Here is a 17,885-nt window from a genome sequence, read left to right as displayed (position 1 = left end):
GGGGATGAGAGCGGCGCTTCACACAGGCCTTGAGAAGGCTCGCTATGTACAGAAGTATTATGTTAACTGCTACTGCGCCTGATGTGCTCAAACACTTTTGGGGCTAATGACGTGTCAAACACAGATCCATACATGCACAGCCCTAACGCATGCAGGCCAACACACACACACACACACACACACACACGCATGCATGCACAGATATAATCTTGCTTTCTCTCTCTCTCCCTCCCACTCCTCCTCCCATCCACACAGACACACACACACACACATCACAGAGAAAAACAAATCAACATCGTTGCCATAGAATCACAGATTTAGTGGCGAAACAACAAAGACACAAGCAGAGCAATGAAGACACCAGCAAAAACAACAGATGGGCCAAGACACCAAATTATGGTGATGAAGCCAGCGTGGAATACTGAAGATGGAAAAACAGAGAGCAAAGGATGGTTTCCAGGGAGAGATGGAGAAGCGCAGAGATGATTTCTATAATTGAGACGGGTTCAAGTAAGAACACCATTATGCAGAGAAAGAGACAGGCACAAAATAAAGGGAGAAGAATGACGGGGAGGAAGACATTCTAGGAGAGGGTATGAGGTTTTTTTTTTTTTCTGACAATTTGAAAAGGTGCTGAGTCTGACAATAGGCCAGGCGGGATTCACCTTCTCCCAGGTTGAATGGACACAGATTTTGTAGTTTCTATGGTGAGTGGACCGAGCTTTGTGCTGCTTTGATGTTCACCGTTTGAAATAACTGAATCCTGCTCCTCACAATTGAGAGCTTGACCCTAAACCAAATTACAGCGGTGCAAACTTGCAAAGGCAAAAGCCAAAGTCGGACAGAGTGATATGGACAAAATCGAATATTGCGATATCTTTGATTGAAAACCTCGATATCAGCATTCCAGGGACTCGTGGTGCTTTCTAGTGGGCACTAACAATGTACGTTTACTTGAGTACTGTACGTAAAGGAATACTCCAACATTTTGAGCAAAATACCCTTTTTCTGACGTACCCAGACTGAGATAAGATGTTTGATACCATTGTCACCTCTGTACGTCCACTGGTTCAGTTCTGAAGGGTAGCATTTCGTGTTAGCTTAGCATAAAGACTTGAAGTCTATGGGAGTCATTAGCTTAGTTTGAGCAGCTGTTCTGAATCAATCAATCAATCAATCAAATCTTATTTATATAACACCATTCAAACAAATGCATCATATTCAAGGTGCTTTACATCTTGATTGACAAATAAGCATAAAATAAGAAGTGAAAGGACAAGGAGACCGATGCACGCTCATAAAATATGGTCAATTTAAAAATAAATGAATAAATACTGAATAAAATATAAAAAAAAAAAAACAATATGGAACAATATGAAGCTGTTGTATCCTGTCTATTGCAGTGATCTGCACATCGCTTAAGTACCTATACCTTTGATGGAGTTATGCTAATGATCCCATAGACTTTGAGTCTTGATGCTAAGCTAACAAGAAATGAGTAGTCCTTTGAGTACATTTTTCAAGTATTTCTACTTAACTTGAGTGTTTGTAATATTGCATTAAACAGAGACTGGGGTATAGGTGTAAAGGATGAGTTGATACAGTAAACAAAAGTGTAGGAAAGACAAAAGAAGATGAAAAAGAAAAGAAAAAGGAAAGAAAAGAAAAGAAAAATCTAAAGTAAAACAACTTGACATTCTAATGCAGATGGTCGTTACTCATTACTTTTATGCATAACCTTTGAAGTCAGTTGTTGATTTTTTTTTTTTTTCTTTTCTTTTTTAAAATGCGATAGGCCACAAGCTGTGTCCCTCAAAGGAGGAAAAACAATTGTGGTACCCGCTCTCAACTGGATTTCTCAAAATAATACAAAATCCATTCCATCTTTTTAGCAACGCGCAAACGACTAATCTCAAGTCAATGTTTGAGATTTTGGAAATGAAAAAACAATTCATACCATTTCAAACAAACTACTACTTCTCTGCTTTCATGAATTCGCCGTCCAACCTGAGAAAGCATGTCGAGGTATGTAAACATTTGTTTCCCCCCCAGATAAACATGTTAATGAATTTGTCTGAGGTTGCAGTGGTTGCAGCTTTACATGATGATTGAGATGTCATTTTATAATGTTTGCATTTAAGCGAAGGATCTGTCACTTCACTGCTCAATTTGTGGAGCAGAGTCGTTCTGCAAGCAGGTCAGTGCATTCATTAGGCGGTTACACGTTTCTGTAAAATGCATCTGAATTAAAATGCACTGATTTTTAAGAAAGTAAACATTTGACTGACCAACTTTCACCTGTAGTGGAGTGATTTTTGACCAGGAGCATCTACACATGGACTCAAATAATGGGGGGTGATGACCAAGCAGGTAGAGACAGCAGAACTGCTGGAACAGTCTAATAAGTTCATAAAATTACATCCCTATACTTTAATTCAGCCTTTAAAACCAGGATGACAGGACACTTATTCCACAGCACAATATGCCAATATCCAAAATCCTATTCTGTCTTCTTTGTTTCTTTGTTTTAAGTTCCTACTAAAACCCCTCTTCCACAGGTTAGCCTCTTATACTGTTTTATATTAACTTTGTCAGCTTTAATACTAGTTTGCCTGCCTATGTGTTTTAATTGTAGTTTAATTCTGTTTTATTTTCATTCTTCTTTGAATACGCATTTTGTAAAGCTGATGTTATTATTATTATTATTATTATTATTATTATTATTATTATTATATGCATATTACCTAGCCCTAAGTCTGAAGTGATTGTGTGACAAGACTGTTTTTTCAGACTGAATGTATCAAATGTATTGAATGATGAACTTATGGAGGAAAATTTTTTGATATAAACTGATGAACAATATACTCATTATATGGGTTAACCTCCTCATGAGCATATTTGTGAGTGCACACATAAATACACAGGCATGCAGGCCAATGACACACACACTCACACACACAGACATGCACACAGTGACTGACCTGTCCAGAGGAGGAGGAGTCGCACATGGCGGTGGTGTACTGCCTGTCCAGCTCGGGCGCGTTGTCATTCAGGTCTAACGTCTCTATCGCCACCAGGACCCTGGACACCTGACTGGGGTTATCTGCGAGAGCCAATCAGAGACAGCGAGGTCACCATCCAAGCATTCTAAAACGCCCACGCATACGCACAAAAGCCCCTAACTCGGTGACTCATGAGAAATTATCCATGCACAGACCCTACTGGGAGCGCATATGCACAAACTCAGAGAGAAAGAGAGACACACAGATGCACGGCACTAAATCCGTCCAATTGTCCTCGTGAACAAGATCAAACATTCGAGTCATTGTCCAAAATCTATTTTCGACGGCACTCAAATCACGTTAGCGAGCGCACAATTGGCCGAGTATCCAGCAACATAATTGGCTTCCTTTGGCTCGTTGTGCGGCTCACAAGCTCCCAGCTGGAGTGCAACCGATGCTCCCATATCAGTTATGATTTTCCACATCATACTGCTCCGTTCTCAGCCAAAGTATAACTATCTCATAATAGCAGTGTGCACGGATGCCTGTGTGTGTGTGTGTGTGTGTTTTGAAGAAATGGAGACACAGGGCAGGCGGGAGGTGGAGAGCAGTCAATCTGCATGCCAGGCAGTTGCGTGAGGCCACAGTTTAAATGGATTGGCAGAGGGGTCTCCCACGCCACATTCACTTGGATCCACACACTCGAACGTGAAGTTGTGTTCTCACACAGCCACGGCTGAAGCGCATGGAGTCAGAGCCGCGGCTGAACATTCACCGGAACATTTCGGGCAGCTCCTTTTGTCTAGCGCTTAACACAATTCACACACACACACACACACACAAACACATCTTCACTCATTCATTCAACCGGGCACTTCTACAGCACAATTTGGGCTGCATTTCAACTGGTGCTCACACACACACACACATACACTCCCTCACCACACTCCCACACACAGAGCGGTGACTGTGTCATGGATGGCAGCCATTGGTATCCAAGGCTGAAAAAGAGAAAATGAGCTCTCGCTATAATGGCACCGGGCGAGCTGGGCTGCCTTTGGCCATGGCAGGGCTCCTACTGTGCTTGTTGTCAATACAGCCTCCAACGGTCTGTTTATTAGATGGAGCTCATTATTCAAGACAGCCACTCACTGTGCTCCTTCTACAACACTGGCGCCACGAGGAGCCCCGAGTAAATTTTAAGTAAAGATGAACTCTGTCAGAGCCTGCAGCGGTGGAGGGAACGGCAAAGAGGACAACTTCTTTCGCTCCGTGCCCACGGTGGCCGGTGGACACCGAACTTCCACAGCACTCTCACTTTGGTAGCAGACAGTGTGAAATCCAAACAATGGCTTTTCACCTGCCAAAGTGGCTGGTAGAAAACTTGGCAACACTTCTAAAATGTGGCCGGCGTTGGATTTGGCAGGCAGCTGGTGTGCTGATTTCCTCGCATTGTGCCGGTTTTCAGAAAACACTTGTTGATTAAATGTTATACATGTTATAATACATGTTACCTGGGCAGTGATGCAAGTTGTTGGGCCCTGTGGTTTTTACCCAAAGTGCCCTTTGGATTAAAAAAATCGGGTTGGTGCACTTTGGAAGAGTTGCGGGTGGGTTAATGAAGAGAAAAGCATGGTTTTTCATTTTCAGCATATGTAACTCTGCTGCAAAATCCTTTTAGTAAGCTAAAAAAGCTCTGCAAGTAAATGCGAGGCTGGCCGGCCGCAGTTTAGAGCAAAACAGGTCCAGCAATTTCCATACACATTTAATTACTGCAAGCTTTCCTACTTCACGTTTTCAATGTACAGCAGAGCCGGTCTCTTTATTCCGTAGTCGATCAAATACACATCGGATTGAATTCCTCTGTAAAACACACATTTGGGCCACATTTAGTCTGTTTCAACCAAGAACAGGTAACCAGCAGATTCACTGGATGTTGTTCAAAAACGTGGGAGGAAAAAGGCAAAGAGCAGCTTATGAAGAAATAACCTGAAAATTATCAGGAAATTAGTATGAGGTTACAAGAAAATGACGTGAAAATTAAAAAAGAGAGAGCAAGAGAGAGAGAGTGAGAGAGAGAGAGAGAATTATTAGAAAATTATGAAAATTATGTTACAGGAAAAAATAATAAAATATATTCTTTTTTTCTTTCTTTTCTTTTTTATTTTTTGGCCATTACCTTCTAATCTGTTACTTTTTCTTGCAAATTTTTCATGTCATTTCTTGTTACGTTTTTGTTCAATTTTTATTTTTGTTTTCTACTTTTTTCCTTTCTGTCTTCTTCTTCTTTTTTTTTTTTTTAGGTTTAGTTAAGTTGCTCATTGTCTTTTTCCCATGTTTTGGATAAAAATCAAATGAATCCGCTCAGGTTTCAGACGGTTAAGCAAATATGCCACTGCCTTTTTGGATGCCTGCGACCTGCAGGCTAAGATCATGAGCAAGGCAGAAATAAATTACTTCTGACTGCTTAAAAAATGCACCGACAGCATTTGTCAATCACCATTAGTCCACAACAGCGCGGCTTACAGGTGCATCATCACACCTCAGTGTGTAGACAGTATCTAGGCATCCTGACTTGAAACCAAAGGGATAATTGTGTTTTCGATTTGAGTCCTCATGGGAGTACATCTGTCAAAGCATCAGATAACTCACACAATATAGATCAATGATCCCAGCAAGGCGCGGCAACAAGCACCCAACAGCATTCCTATCATGCTTTGATAACTTGAGCTAGTCCACTAAGCTAAGCCGCTTAGACAGTGCAGCAGATACCTTGCTGTTGGAATACTCTGCCAATATAGACTATACACCCACTAAACCTGTTATTCTCTCATGCTCATTGACGGGTGCCGGTGTCACGGGTTTCAAAATATTGACTTTGCTGCAGAGTTTTAGCACTAACAAAAAAAAAAAAAAAAAAAGCCACATGGACATGCTTCTCCATCGTCGAATGACCTCTGACCTCTCTGGGTGGCGATGACAGTGATGTTGTGCCAATGCTCGCGTTCACGGTCCAGTTCCAGGGCGGTGGTGATGAGGCCGCTGTCCGGGGTGATGCGAAATAAAGCCTCTGGGTCCGACTGAGGGTCAATGGAGAACCTGGAGGCAGGGGGCAAGGCCATGACAGGGAGAGAGGTTAGCGGGAAGGAGGCATGGAAAGAAGAAGGGTAAAATGGGGTGACGAGGAGGAGAGGGGAGGGCAGAGGGAGGCAGGGAGCGAAGACGGGCAAACAACAGTGAAAGGACGGGGAAGAAAGCGGGAGAGATGGCAGCAGAGTACGGAGAGAAAGAAGCAGATAGGGCAAGTGTGTGAGACGGCGATAAGGAAGACAGTATTCAAATGGCCAGGGAATTAATAAAAGGAGATTATCACAGTTGATAGCAGCTCCTTTGAAGTGCCACCGATTATCTAAATATCTCTATGAATATACCAACTATCGTTCCTCCCCACACACACACTCTTAGCACTTCTGCTGGCACTAATTGCGACACGCTTTTCTCTGGCTGCTAATGACAAATCACTCTCCTCCTCCTCAAACCATGGCTTCAAGACAAAAAAAATAAACTTCACAGAGAGCTGGAGAGCAACAGCAATCGAGGTGAAACTATTGGACCTGCAAGTTTTTGGGGTTACTGCTTTGCTTGAGGGAACAATGACAGAGGATTTGCTTAGCTCAAATGATGCTGCTGCGGCTTACACTCCTCATTTTCCTGTTTCTTTTGGCCGGACAGCTGAATTTGACTTTCATTCCAAAAATGTTGAGATTCATCAGATGATGTCTGTCTGTCCTCACATACATAACAATTTTTTTTTTTTTTTTTTTTGCAAGTTAAAGACTTCCGATGACCCATAATTTATATAATAACCTCCAACATAATTAATTTCCCATGAGCAACCACTAAGAGTGAGTGCAGTGTAAACAGTGGATGTCTCATTTATTCAATGAAACTGAAAAAAAGGGTGCAGTCAGGGATGTGGTGCAGGGTAAATGCACCTGAAGTGAGTTTAACCTTTTTAGACTGATATAAATATTTGATGTAAATTCATAGCAACCATGGTAAATGATATCAAAACGATGTGAGCTGTTTGCAGAGGAAAAATAAGGAATGCTTTCTTGAAAATCATAATCGATCTTTTCTTACACTGGTGGTTGTTGCCTTGATGATGACTGCCTGATCACAGGTCACTCAATTTTAATATACTTCTGTATTAAGTGCACATAATGGTTTAACTCAGTAAAAAAATAATCGCAACTTAAATCCTCTCGTGGATACATACGCACCAGGCCTTAAAGAGATGGCAAATTAAAACGTGATTAAATGATTATTAACCCTTTGATGCATGAATTATGAAAGCCTGAGTTCAGATTTTTTTCTTATGTGTTTTTACTCTTCTTAGGGCATGAACACTTTTGTGAGTCTCCATACTTCTTTAAGGATGTAGGACTGGTATTACCATGCCATTATACTAGTATTAATATGTTTTCAGCAACAAGAACTGACAGTCTCTGCATAAACCTCAATGGAGGGGAGCAGCAGAGAGCATTCTAACAGCTGATATGCAATTCCACCATAGAAACCATTGCATTTAGGAGAAAATGACCTTTAAACAGCTGTCCACTGTAGTGACCGCTATGCGCCAAAGGGTTAAATGATTAAAAAATAGGAATCTGCAAGAATCTGCAGTCGTTTCTGTACAAAGAGTGGCCTATCGGTTGATCAGGGGATTAAAAGTTAGTTTCACATGTGAGAGTGAAGCGATCCAATCAGAACACGACCTCAGCTTTTATTCGCCCAGTTTGATTGACGCTTCAGCTGTCCTCCGCTAGGCTCAACAAACAGTAGAGACAAACTATTATCTTAGTTACTGTTAGCTCGTGAGCATGGCACACTGGTTTTGGGCTCTTCCTGAATATAAATCCACCATTTTACTGAGGATTTTTTTTTTACCAGCGTCATCACCAGAGTGAATGAAATGCAGCCCCTAAAAGTCCATTTTATTATAGTGATCAACTTTTAGGAACACTCAAATCATGGCCGATGATCAAGGTAGTGCTCAAGAATAATGACACATTTTGCATTGGGTTTCCCTTTTAAGGTTTCTGGCCCAACTTTCCCATTTACCTGATATTATTGGTCAGACCGGTGTCTGGGTCTACGGCGCTGACCCGGCCCACGGTGCAGGCCGGCGGGCAGTTCTCCGACACGTCCATGTGGTAACGGGCCCGGGAGAACCTCGGCGGCTCATCCGCATCCAGCACCGCCACCCTGATGGAGGCCCGGTCTTTGAAGGGGCCCCGGCGCAGGAAGCGAGGGTCCACGATGGGGTTGAGCACCTCCACAGAGAAAGAGTAGGAGCTCCGGCTCTCATAGTCGACAGCCTGGGGAGGAAAAGAGCAGGACGACGGGGCTGAGTGACGGCGTGTCTAGATTTCTATTCATGTACTTGGATGGATGGAGTTGTGATGAAATATTCCAATACGAAAAAATTATGCAAATGTCGCTGTTGCAAACACCAGATGAAATGATATGGTTTGTGCTTTCACTTTGGTCTGATTCTCACGGTACATTCTCCGCGCTCGACTGGTAAGTTGCATATCAAAAGCAAGGGGAAGCCAGTAATGAATTATTCTAATTTATAGCAGCTTGCAGCGGCAACAAAATAGCCGCATCACGAATCTGTTGAATATTATGCACTTTTTAGAGAAGATGTGACAATGCTTACCTTACATGTTGTGATGATTCGATTTTTGGAGTGATGCGGGGGATTTTTTTTTTTTTTTTTTTTTTTTTTTTTTTTAGTGGGACTAACTTTGAAGGTTGTTTTGGATGGATGTTTTGATGGCGAGTCGTACGAAGCAGGAATGGGTTTGTGAGTGTGTTTTGATGGTGGAATAACATTGGCAAGTGCCTTGATGTTATAGTGTTGCTGAGGAAATTTCTGATGCTCTTGGAATGCTAAGTATTTTTTGAGAGTTTTTAACACTGAAATAACTCGGTAAGGGCTGTGATGTTGACATTGACATTGTCGAGCGTGCGGAAGCTTGGGTTATCCTTGATGGAGTAATAAGAGCGGAGAGGATACTGCTGATAAAACATTATTCTGGGAAGTTGAATGCTGGCGTTGCATTTGCGGGAGTTGCACAACATCAGCACTGCCATCGACATGGAGCACCTATGGGTAGGGATGTCAGGATACACAAATTACGATACCAGCAGCAGTGAAATTTCACGCATCTCGAAACCTGATTCAGAAAAATTCCACATACACACCAAGAAGTAAACAGAAACTCTATGTGTTCCATACTCAAACGTTTAGGCCACAGTAGAATAAGAACAGAGTTACGAGTACGACATTGACCTGCAGCCTCCAAGTAGAAACAGGAATAGTCACTTCAAATTAGAGGAACTGTATGAAATGCCCGCTGTCACAACAAATACAGTTCCATTATATAACTGTATTTGTGCTCCCGTTTTGAGTGACAGTCCTGTAAACATGATTGCAGCCTCAAGTGTCTCAAGGATTTAAACAAACATTAGAATGAAAAACAGAGTGAGGTATCATTTTGCGTCAATAAAACCGATAATAAAAACACTGGCGTTGATATTGCTTTCAGAATTTTAGTATTGACTTAACCTCTTAAGACCCGAGCTCTTGTTTGATATGCATATGATTCTATTTTGGCTTATTTGAAGTATAAAAACTAAGCATCGTCTTTTTACATGGTGTAGTTTTAGAGAAAAGTGATGTCCAAACATGTGGACACTGGTTCTCAATTTCCTTAAAACACAATAGTCGCCGTTGCGTAATAGAGTGCAAAAGTCTTTATTTCCACCCTGAACATTGCAGTTTTTGTCCTGACTGCTTCGTGATGCATTGATAACACATACAAACATATTTTTGAATGTGTTTTGAATATCACAGTGCAAAAAAACTAAATGAAGTAACAACATTTTTGCCCCCTTTGGACAGTCACAGCTACAGTAAGGCATCATATGTTTGTAACAAAATATAAAACAAGTAGTGGTAGGTAGACAGCCCCAGGTAAGCAGAATTAACTACTATGGTAATATAACCTAAAATGTGATGTCCACGCACGTGTACGCCAGGTCCTAAGAGGTTAAGTATGAATTTTTGTGACATCCCTACCAGTGGGACTTGCAGCGCTTGTATTGCAACATGTCCAGCATGACTTGTCGCTGCGTGGGTGGGTAAGTAATTCTGAGCAATACTGTTTTGTTATAATGTTACATGGATTTTTGGTTTCCGTGGGAGGGAAAAAAAACTTGGACAAACACTTTTTTTTGTGAGCATATAGTGGAGGATCCCCGATTCGCTTCGAGACAGAGGGGCTTGTTTTTTGTATGCTGCGCTGCACGGCACTTTCCATAAACAACTTATTTTCCTACATTGAAATTGGAAACAAAACAGGGCTTTGGCTTCTCATGGAAACACTTCTTTTTTAAAAAAACCACCATCCTCCGTCCCATCTAATAGGCCCATCGCCATGGTGACTTGTACATGGCTATAAGAGACATTAAATCCGCCCTCCCCCGAACCCCCCCCCCCATTCCCTTTGTATCCTCACACCTACACAGGTGGAGGAGATTCCATTTGGAATTGGCAGCTCGGGCCTCGGTGATTGTTTGCTACAGAGAAGTTATGAGGCCTATTTTTCTGAGGTGTCTGTGTGATTGCGTGCCGCACTCCCCATCAGCGGGGCGGCTCAGAGGCAATGAGACGGCCTCTGATCAGGTTTGCCGAGATGATTGTTAGCGGGGGCAGGGGCACGCATAATCGCACACACACACACACACACCTAGTCCGTCACGCACGTATACATACAGTACACAGGCACACACCTTCTGTTGATTCAATTTTTGGAAAGCAACATGTTTGGGTTGGCTTCAAAAATCTCTCTTTGAGGTATTATTGTGCAAGTTTGTGTGTGTGTCCTCAAACCTAGTGCAAGTGGTTCTTGTGGGTGTGTGTGTCCTCAAACTCTCTGCGCGCTTGTGTGTGTGTGTGTGTGTGTGTCCTCAAAGTAAGTGTGCATATGAATCATCTCAGTGTGATTGGCACAGAGAGCCATGTTGGACAGAGGATAAATAGGCTCCCCGGCTATGCAGAATATTCGCTGTCAGATTCAAACAGGAGAGAAAAAAATCCATTCTGAAGATCCCAGCAGTAGCGGGAATATTGATATCCCCTCTCGCTCTCCCCTTCCTCTCTGATCTCCCCTTCTCCCTCTCTCTCTCTCTCTCTCTCTCTCTCTCAGTCGTAAACCCAGTGCACATTCACTTACAGAACATCAGCAATTTTTTAAAAAAAGGGGGGTGAAGATTGATTAAAAATTACGCGGGAAGAGAAGGAATCGGAAGATAACGAGATGCGGGCAATTTGGGGAACATCTCTGTCGAACAAATAAATGAATCGATAAATAAATAGAAAGGGGGGAGTTGTCAGGAGGATGTGGGGGCGGCGGCGGCGGGGGGGGGGGGGGGGGGGTTACGGCGGCATGGCTGGATCACACCGAGAGACAGGTTCCCCCATTACGGGGCGAGAGAGGGAGACAATCTGTCTGAGGAGGAGAGGTGTCACTTACACTGTGAGCACACACTCATCACCCCCGCCCCCCCCCCCCCCTCCACCTCCACCCCGCACTCCATCACTCCGCTCGCCTCCGTCCCCCCCTCCCTCGCTCCCTTTGACACTCCATCAACCCCCCCTCCCCTGCACCGCCGCCGCCGCCCCTCATCCTCAATCCCGCCCCCCCCCCCCTCCTCTCCCTGAGGTGAGCGCAACAGGGCGCCGGCTTTGACAAACCACGACACACACACTCCTCATCCCTCTCTCTCTCTCCCTCGCTCGCTCGCTCGCCCTTACTCCAAGCACTTCTCATGAAAGGGCCTGACTCTTTTCTTTTTTTTTTTTTTTTTTTTTTTCTTTTTTTTATTCCCCCGTCATCCTTGGGCCGGCTCCTCTGTCTCATCCACGTGTGCCAAACAGATTAATCGCACTTAACGTTCTTTGCACATGTGCACACGCTCGCACACACACACACACACACACACACAAGAGCTTTCCTCTCCCCTTTGTGTGCTAGTTCCTCTGTCACATATATTTATATATATATATATATATACAGGCACACTTGTGCATACACACCTTCACACACTCTCTCTCCTCTCTCTTTACAGCCTTCTATTTCATGCATACTAATGCTCTCTCTCACACACACACACACACACACACACACATGCACGCACGCGCACACACAAAGACATAAATACTCCCGTGCACACATGCATACACACCTTTACATGAACTCTAATCTTTCTTTACTGCTCACCTTTAATACACACACACACACACACACACACTCTACAAGTATAACCTTCTCCTGTCCTGCGATGCGATGCGCCCACAGTCTTTTTGAAATTCAGATTTCTCTATACAATTTCCCTTTTAAATTCCCTTCACAGTTAGCCAGAAATTAATTAGCAAACCTGCATGCTAGACTGGAGATACATAATACATCGCGCCACACCATAGGCACACACACACGCTCAATTGACGGTACACATCGGTGTGCATCTACGTGTGCATGCGTGCGTGTGTGTGTGTATGTCTCTGTGTGTGTGTGTGTGTGTGTGCGTGCATCACAAGTAAATGTATGCCACTGCAAGGAACTTTGTCAGACTCCAGCCTAGATCCCAGGCAGTTGCAGGCAAGGTGGCGCCTCTCTGTGTTCCCACTGCAACTGATTGCAAATGAGATGACTCTGTGTGTGTGTGCACGTGCATGTGCGTGTGTGTGTGTGTGTGTGTGTGAGTGCGGCACCCCGCCGTCCTTGACAGTTTGAGTTCCTTCTTGATTTTGTGCATTCTAAATCAAGATCATACATCACATTTGTCTGATGACAAGCGCGGCTTTGGACATTTCTGCCGACGAGCACAACTGCAGAGTCGAGAGAACAAAGGCCCCGTCTAAATCTCCCTTTTGACTTTGTTCTTCCTCCGCCGCTCTCCTTTTCCTCCGTCACTCGCCTCTTGTCTTCCTTCCTCTGTCGTATTTTTTCGCTCAGATGTCCCATGTTTTTCCTCTTTTCAACTTACACACACTGCTGTGGTCTCTCTCTCTCTCTCTCTCTCTGTCTCTCTCTCCATCTCTCTCTCTCTCTTTCCCCTCTGAGGAGATTAACACAATCTCTCCTCCGCGTGAGAAAACAAACACAGATAATCCTGGGCGCACTGCTGGCGGGTGACCGAGGATTAGCCAGCCGTTTTTAAGTGAGAGCATATGGAAAATAATAACGGCGAGCCGACGCACGCGTGAGCTCGCTTGTCCCCCAGGTAAGACGAATGAAAGGCGCACAAACAGCAGGCTTACACCGCCGCGCGCGGGACCCCGAAAAACACACCTCAAAAGGGAAAAGGGAAACCTCCTGAATTGGGATACCGCCGGATTGGTATTAATGATGTTGTGACACGCCTAATGTCTCGTGATCCTATTTTGCTGCATAAACGCCGGTAGGTGTTGGTGCACATGTGTAATGAGGTGTTGTGAAATAATAAGGGCACTGCGCGGGAACGCTCGCTCGCAAACTTTTTTTTTTTTTTTTTGGCAAATCCAGCTGCAAGCGCGATGACACTCTTCATCCCCACCTGTCTGTGATTTGTGTTTGTTTGCCTGAGACGTGCACGTTCGGCGTCTGCGTCCAACACAGCTGATGACAAGATAATCGCTTTCTTTGACTGTCTCCTAATTACCGCTCGCTGTAGTGGTTGATTGGAATTAGAGACAAAGGGAATATGATCCAGTCTGCATTCCACCAACATTTCACCAATGGTTAATTAGTGCCTTCCTGTGGCTTGGCTTTAAATGTTCCCCCCATCGGCCATTAGGGGGCACTGCTGCAGAACGCTGACAGGGAGCCACTGTGCTGGAGAGGGTTATGCTAATTCTTCAATTACCTGCTACTTACACTGTGGCCTTGCTCACATGCTGTATCAAAAATCTATTAACGGCAATATGTATATTCATTAACAACAATATGTGGTATGTAAACGACTGGAGTGGAGCAGAGCAGAGCAAAAAAGGCCACAAAGAAGAATAGAACACAAAAGCATAGAATAAAATAGAATAGGCCAGAAAAGAACAGAATAGAACAGAACAGAATAAAACAAATAAAATAAAACAGAATAGATGAGAATAGAATAGAATAGAATAGAGAGAATAGCATGAAATGCACTGCAGAGGCTCGTCCCTGAATGCATCATACGGCATATTCTCCCCATTTTTCAACAAAGTTGAGCTGACTTTTCCTTCACGTCAGTAAAAAGAGTGTGTATCAAGCCTACCTCCGTTTTTGCGCATGCATTAGAGTGCTTTTCCATGTGTGTGTGTGTGTGTGTGTGTGTGTGTGTGTGTACTCCACTCCTTTCAACTGCATGCGAGCCTGAATTAGGCTGACCTGAGCAGGGATGGGGGGCTGAGTCAGAGCTCCAGACAAACAACACACATTGTCTGACATGGCCTCTAGACACAACAACAACAACAACAACAACAACAACAGAGAGAGAAGACGAGGCGAGGGAGACAGGGAAGGGAAGTGTGCGAGCGTGTGTGTGTGTGTGTGTGTGTGTGTGTGTGTTTGGGAGGGGGCTAGAGTGAGGAGTGAGGGGTGAGAGGTCCACCTCGATGTGACTGTTTGCATTCGCTTGCATACGCCTGCGTGTTTGGATATGTGCTGAGGGATGGGAAAGAGAGGGGAGGAGGGGAGGCGAAGGAGAGATAGGGCGAGAGAGAGAGATGGAGGAGGGGAGAGGGGGGGTGCTATTGCTGGGGGTCCCGATGAGGCTGACGGTAAATAAGCGGTGATAAGCAGTCGGCGGCTTCAAGTCGGCATCCAGACTTGCAGGCTGTTAATGACCCAGCTTCTCCCACGAGTCCCCAGCTCACCCTCGGCTGCACGGCCCTGTCTTGCCATGCACAGCCGTGGCATGTCCTCTCTCTCTCACACACACACACACACACACACACACTGTCCCTCTGCCACTGCCCATGGGCATGTCTCCCTCTTTCTTGTCTCAGTCTGTCCGCTTCTCTCTCTCTCTCCAATCTTGTGCTTCTCTATCAGCCTCTTTTCTCTCTCTCTCTCTCTCTCTCTCTCTCTCTCTCCTCCTTGTAGCTCTGTTTGGTCATCATGTATTCCCTCTCTGTCTCGCTTTAACTATCTCCCGACTCGCCTCACCCCCCCCACCCCCCACACCCCCCCCGTTCCATCACCTCCCTGTCTGACTCTCTTTCTCCCTAATCTGCAGATACTCCAGAGCCCCCACCCCCCTGCACCCCCCCACCCTCTCTCTCTCTCTCTCTCTCTCTCTCTCTCTCTCTCTCTCTCTCCAATCTGACACGTCCTTCTGAGGTGCGGTTGCTAAAGACAAGCATCCGCTCCCGTCTGCAAATGAGCAAATGCGCCTCTTCGCACCTTTCTCCCACATTCCCTGCTGCTTGAACAGAGGGAGCTGCAAGGTCAAGTGTGTGTGTGTGTGTGCGCGCGTGTATGTGTGTGTGTGTGTAGTGTGCGCACTCCTGTACGTTCTTGCTAAATTGCTGGTGTTTGCGTGGGTGTGCGTCTGTGTGTACACTTTGTGTGCATGCATGTGTGCGGAAGGCCTTGTGTATGTGTGTGTGTGTCAGTGTGAGCGAGCGCGTGTCTTAGATCAGCGGTTAAAGAGATTCAGCCCACAGCAGCGAGATCACCAGCAAGGTCAGGCCCGACTCTGTGGCAACACAAATTGTTCCGCTCGGAAATCCTCCCTCCTCCGGGGGCGCAGAGATCATCTCCTTCCCTGTTCAAAATTCTTCACAGTTTTTGAAAAAAGGCGTCTGACTCGGCGCTCCCCGGCCAAAACGGACACCGGGCACGCGAGCCCCACAAACACACACATGCACGCACGCCCAAACAGCGCCATGGTTTCTTTTCTTTCTTTCTTTCTCTTTTTTTTTCTTATTACTGTTGCACAACGGGGTGGAAACTAAGAGGGAGCTTAGGCTCATTTTACGCTTTGTTTATTTTAATTCTGTTCGACTATCTTTCATGTGTTCCGTTCGCTGCGCATGGATTCCCTCAAAGGCTAAATCCCCTTTAACCTCTTCAAGTCGGATTTTTTTTTAATTATTATTATTATTGTTAACGTGTAGGGCGTAGCACACCCACCTGAGTTTTTGTCTCCTTTCACGTAAAAATTAAAAAAAAAAAAAAAAAAAAAAAAAAAATCCCAATCCCTGCTAAGGCTAGTGCTAAACGGCGCCTCGCAGCACCTGTGAATATTCAATATGCCGCTTTGCTCGGAACGATTCAGAATTAATCCACGTTGCACCTGTGAGAATTCGGTTTTTATTTAATTTAATAGTTCACCCATGGCGGCAATCCTTTTCTAATCCATTTCTCTCTCTCTCTCTCTCTCTCTCTCTCTCGCTCGGCGCCTTCGGAGGGGGGGATTAAGGCGATACAAAACCAGACGAAGGCGGCCATGTTGGAATGCTAATTGCAGGTTTTGTTTGCGTCTTTGGGAGCATTGTCGCTGAAATCCGGTGGGCGGGATGCGGTGGGCGGGAGGTGTTTACTGTATTTGTTTACATGTCTTTTCTCCCCGCTCGTTTCGCCCGGCGCCCGGCGCGCGTTGGAAAAAGATCGATTCCCTCTCTTTGCACGCGGCAGGTCGCTCATTTCTCTTCCTCCTTTCTTCCCCACCAACTTCTTCATTCGCTCTCTCTCCCTCCGTCTCTCTGTAAGTTTTTGCTCATCTTAGCTATCTCTTTATTCTTTTTTTTTTTTTACCCATTTCTCTGCCTGTCTTCCTAGATATGTTTCTCTACCTTATTTTGCCTCTCAGGCTCTGGCTGTCTCAATCCCTGCCTGCCTGGCTAATTTCCCTCTCCCTCCCTCTCTCTCTGTGTCTGTCTCTGCTTTTTGCAGCTCTTGCTGTCTCTGCATCTCTCTCTCTCTCTCTCTTCTCTCGCTCTGTCTTTCCACGTCTCTCTCTTACTTTTATTCCCTTGTTACGCCGCGCTCGCTCCCGCCGCCGCCGCCGCCGCCTCCCAAGACCTCGTTTTAACAACACACCCCGAGCTCTCCCGCCTCCCCTCTCTCTCTCTCTTCATCCCTTCTCTTTCCCTCCTTCTCGTGGTCTTTCCTTCGATTTCCCCCCCCCCCCGCGTTTCATCTCGCGCCGCATCCCAGGCCTCACCCCCACCTCGCTCCCCGTTTCATCAAAGGAACACATCCCGGGCCTCTCAACCCCACCTCGAGCCGTGGATTGTTTTTAATGAAGCCTACAAACCCAGGGGCGGGAACTGTCACAGTGATAAAGTCACACACGCTCAACACTGCAACACATAGACTCAGCAACACACACACACACACACACACACACACACACACACAACTGCATGACAAATGAGCGCTTGCACACATACAAATACTTGCAATTTTAAATGCTGGCAAGTAGATACCCACAAAACACACAGGGCTTTAACTGATATTGGTTTTTGAAGGCAAAGACTAAATATGCCAATATTTTATTCTGGTGTTTTTTGTTTTTTTGTTTTTTTTTCATTTGAGCACTTTTATGCCAAATAATTTCAAGTATTCAGTGTCCCTCCCCTACACACACACACACACACAAAACTGTATTCTTGTCAGGGTGGAAATGCCTCTAATAAAGCATTTGCGCCATCATGTGATATTAAACTTTCCACGGAAATCCAGACAAAAGCCATTCTTTGGCACTTGGCAGCTGTTTAAGGCACGGTGACTCACCACAGCCAGTCGGTGGTGGAGGAAAATCATAAACTGTGCAAAGAAAATAAAA

General features: G+C 44.9%; 1 protein-coding gene across 1 annotated transcript in view; it reads right to left on the bottom strand.

Moving 5' to 3' along the window:
• The window catches only part of cdh24b (cadherin 24, type 2b), a 94,222-nt gene that overhangs the window by 13,392 nt on the left and 62,945 nt on the right, over nucleotides 1–17,885 (bottom strand). The window contains exons 6-8 of the mRNA XM_030074988.1: nucleotides 8,127–8,383; nucleotides 5,965–6,101; nucleotides 2,982–3,103 (exon numbers count right to left, since the gene is read on the bottom strand). Coding sequence (XP_029930848.1) covers nucleotides 2,982–3,103; nucleotides 5,965–6,101; nucleotides 8,127–8,383 — 516 coding nt within the window. The remainder of the gene's footprint in view (nucleotides 1–2,981; nucleotides 3,104–5,964; nucleotides 6,102–8,126; nucleotides 8,384–17,885) is intronic.

The sequence above is a fragment of the Myripristis murdjan genome, chromosome 17 (genome assembly GCF_902150065.1).
Source record: "Myripristis murdjan chromosome 17, fMyrMur1.1, whole genome shotgun sequence".
Classification (NCBI taxonomy): Eukaryota; Metazoa; Chordata; class Actinopteri; order Holocentriformes; family Holocentridae; genus Myripristis; species Myripristis murdjan.
Note: the sequence above shows the minus strand (reverse complement) of the source record. Positions and strands in the feature narration are given on the sequence as shown.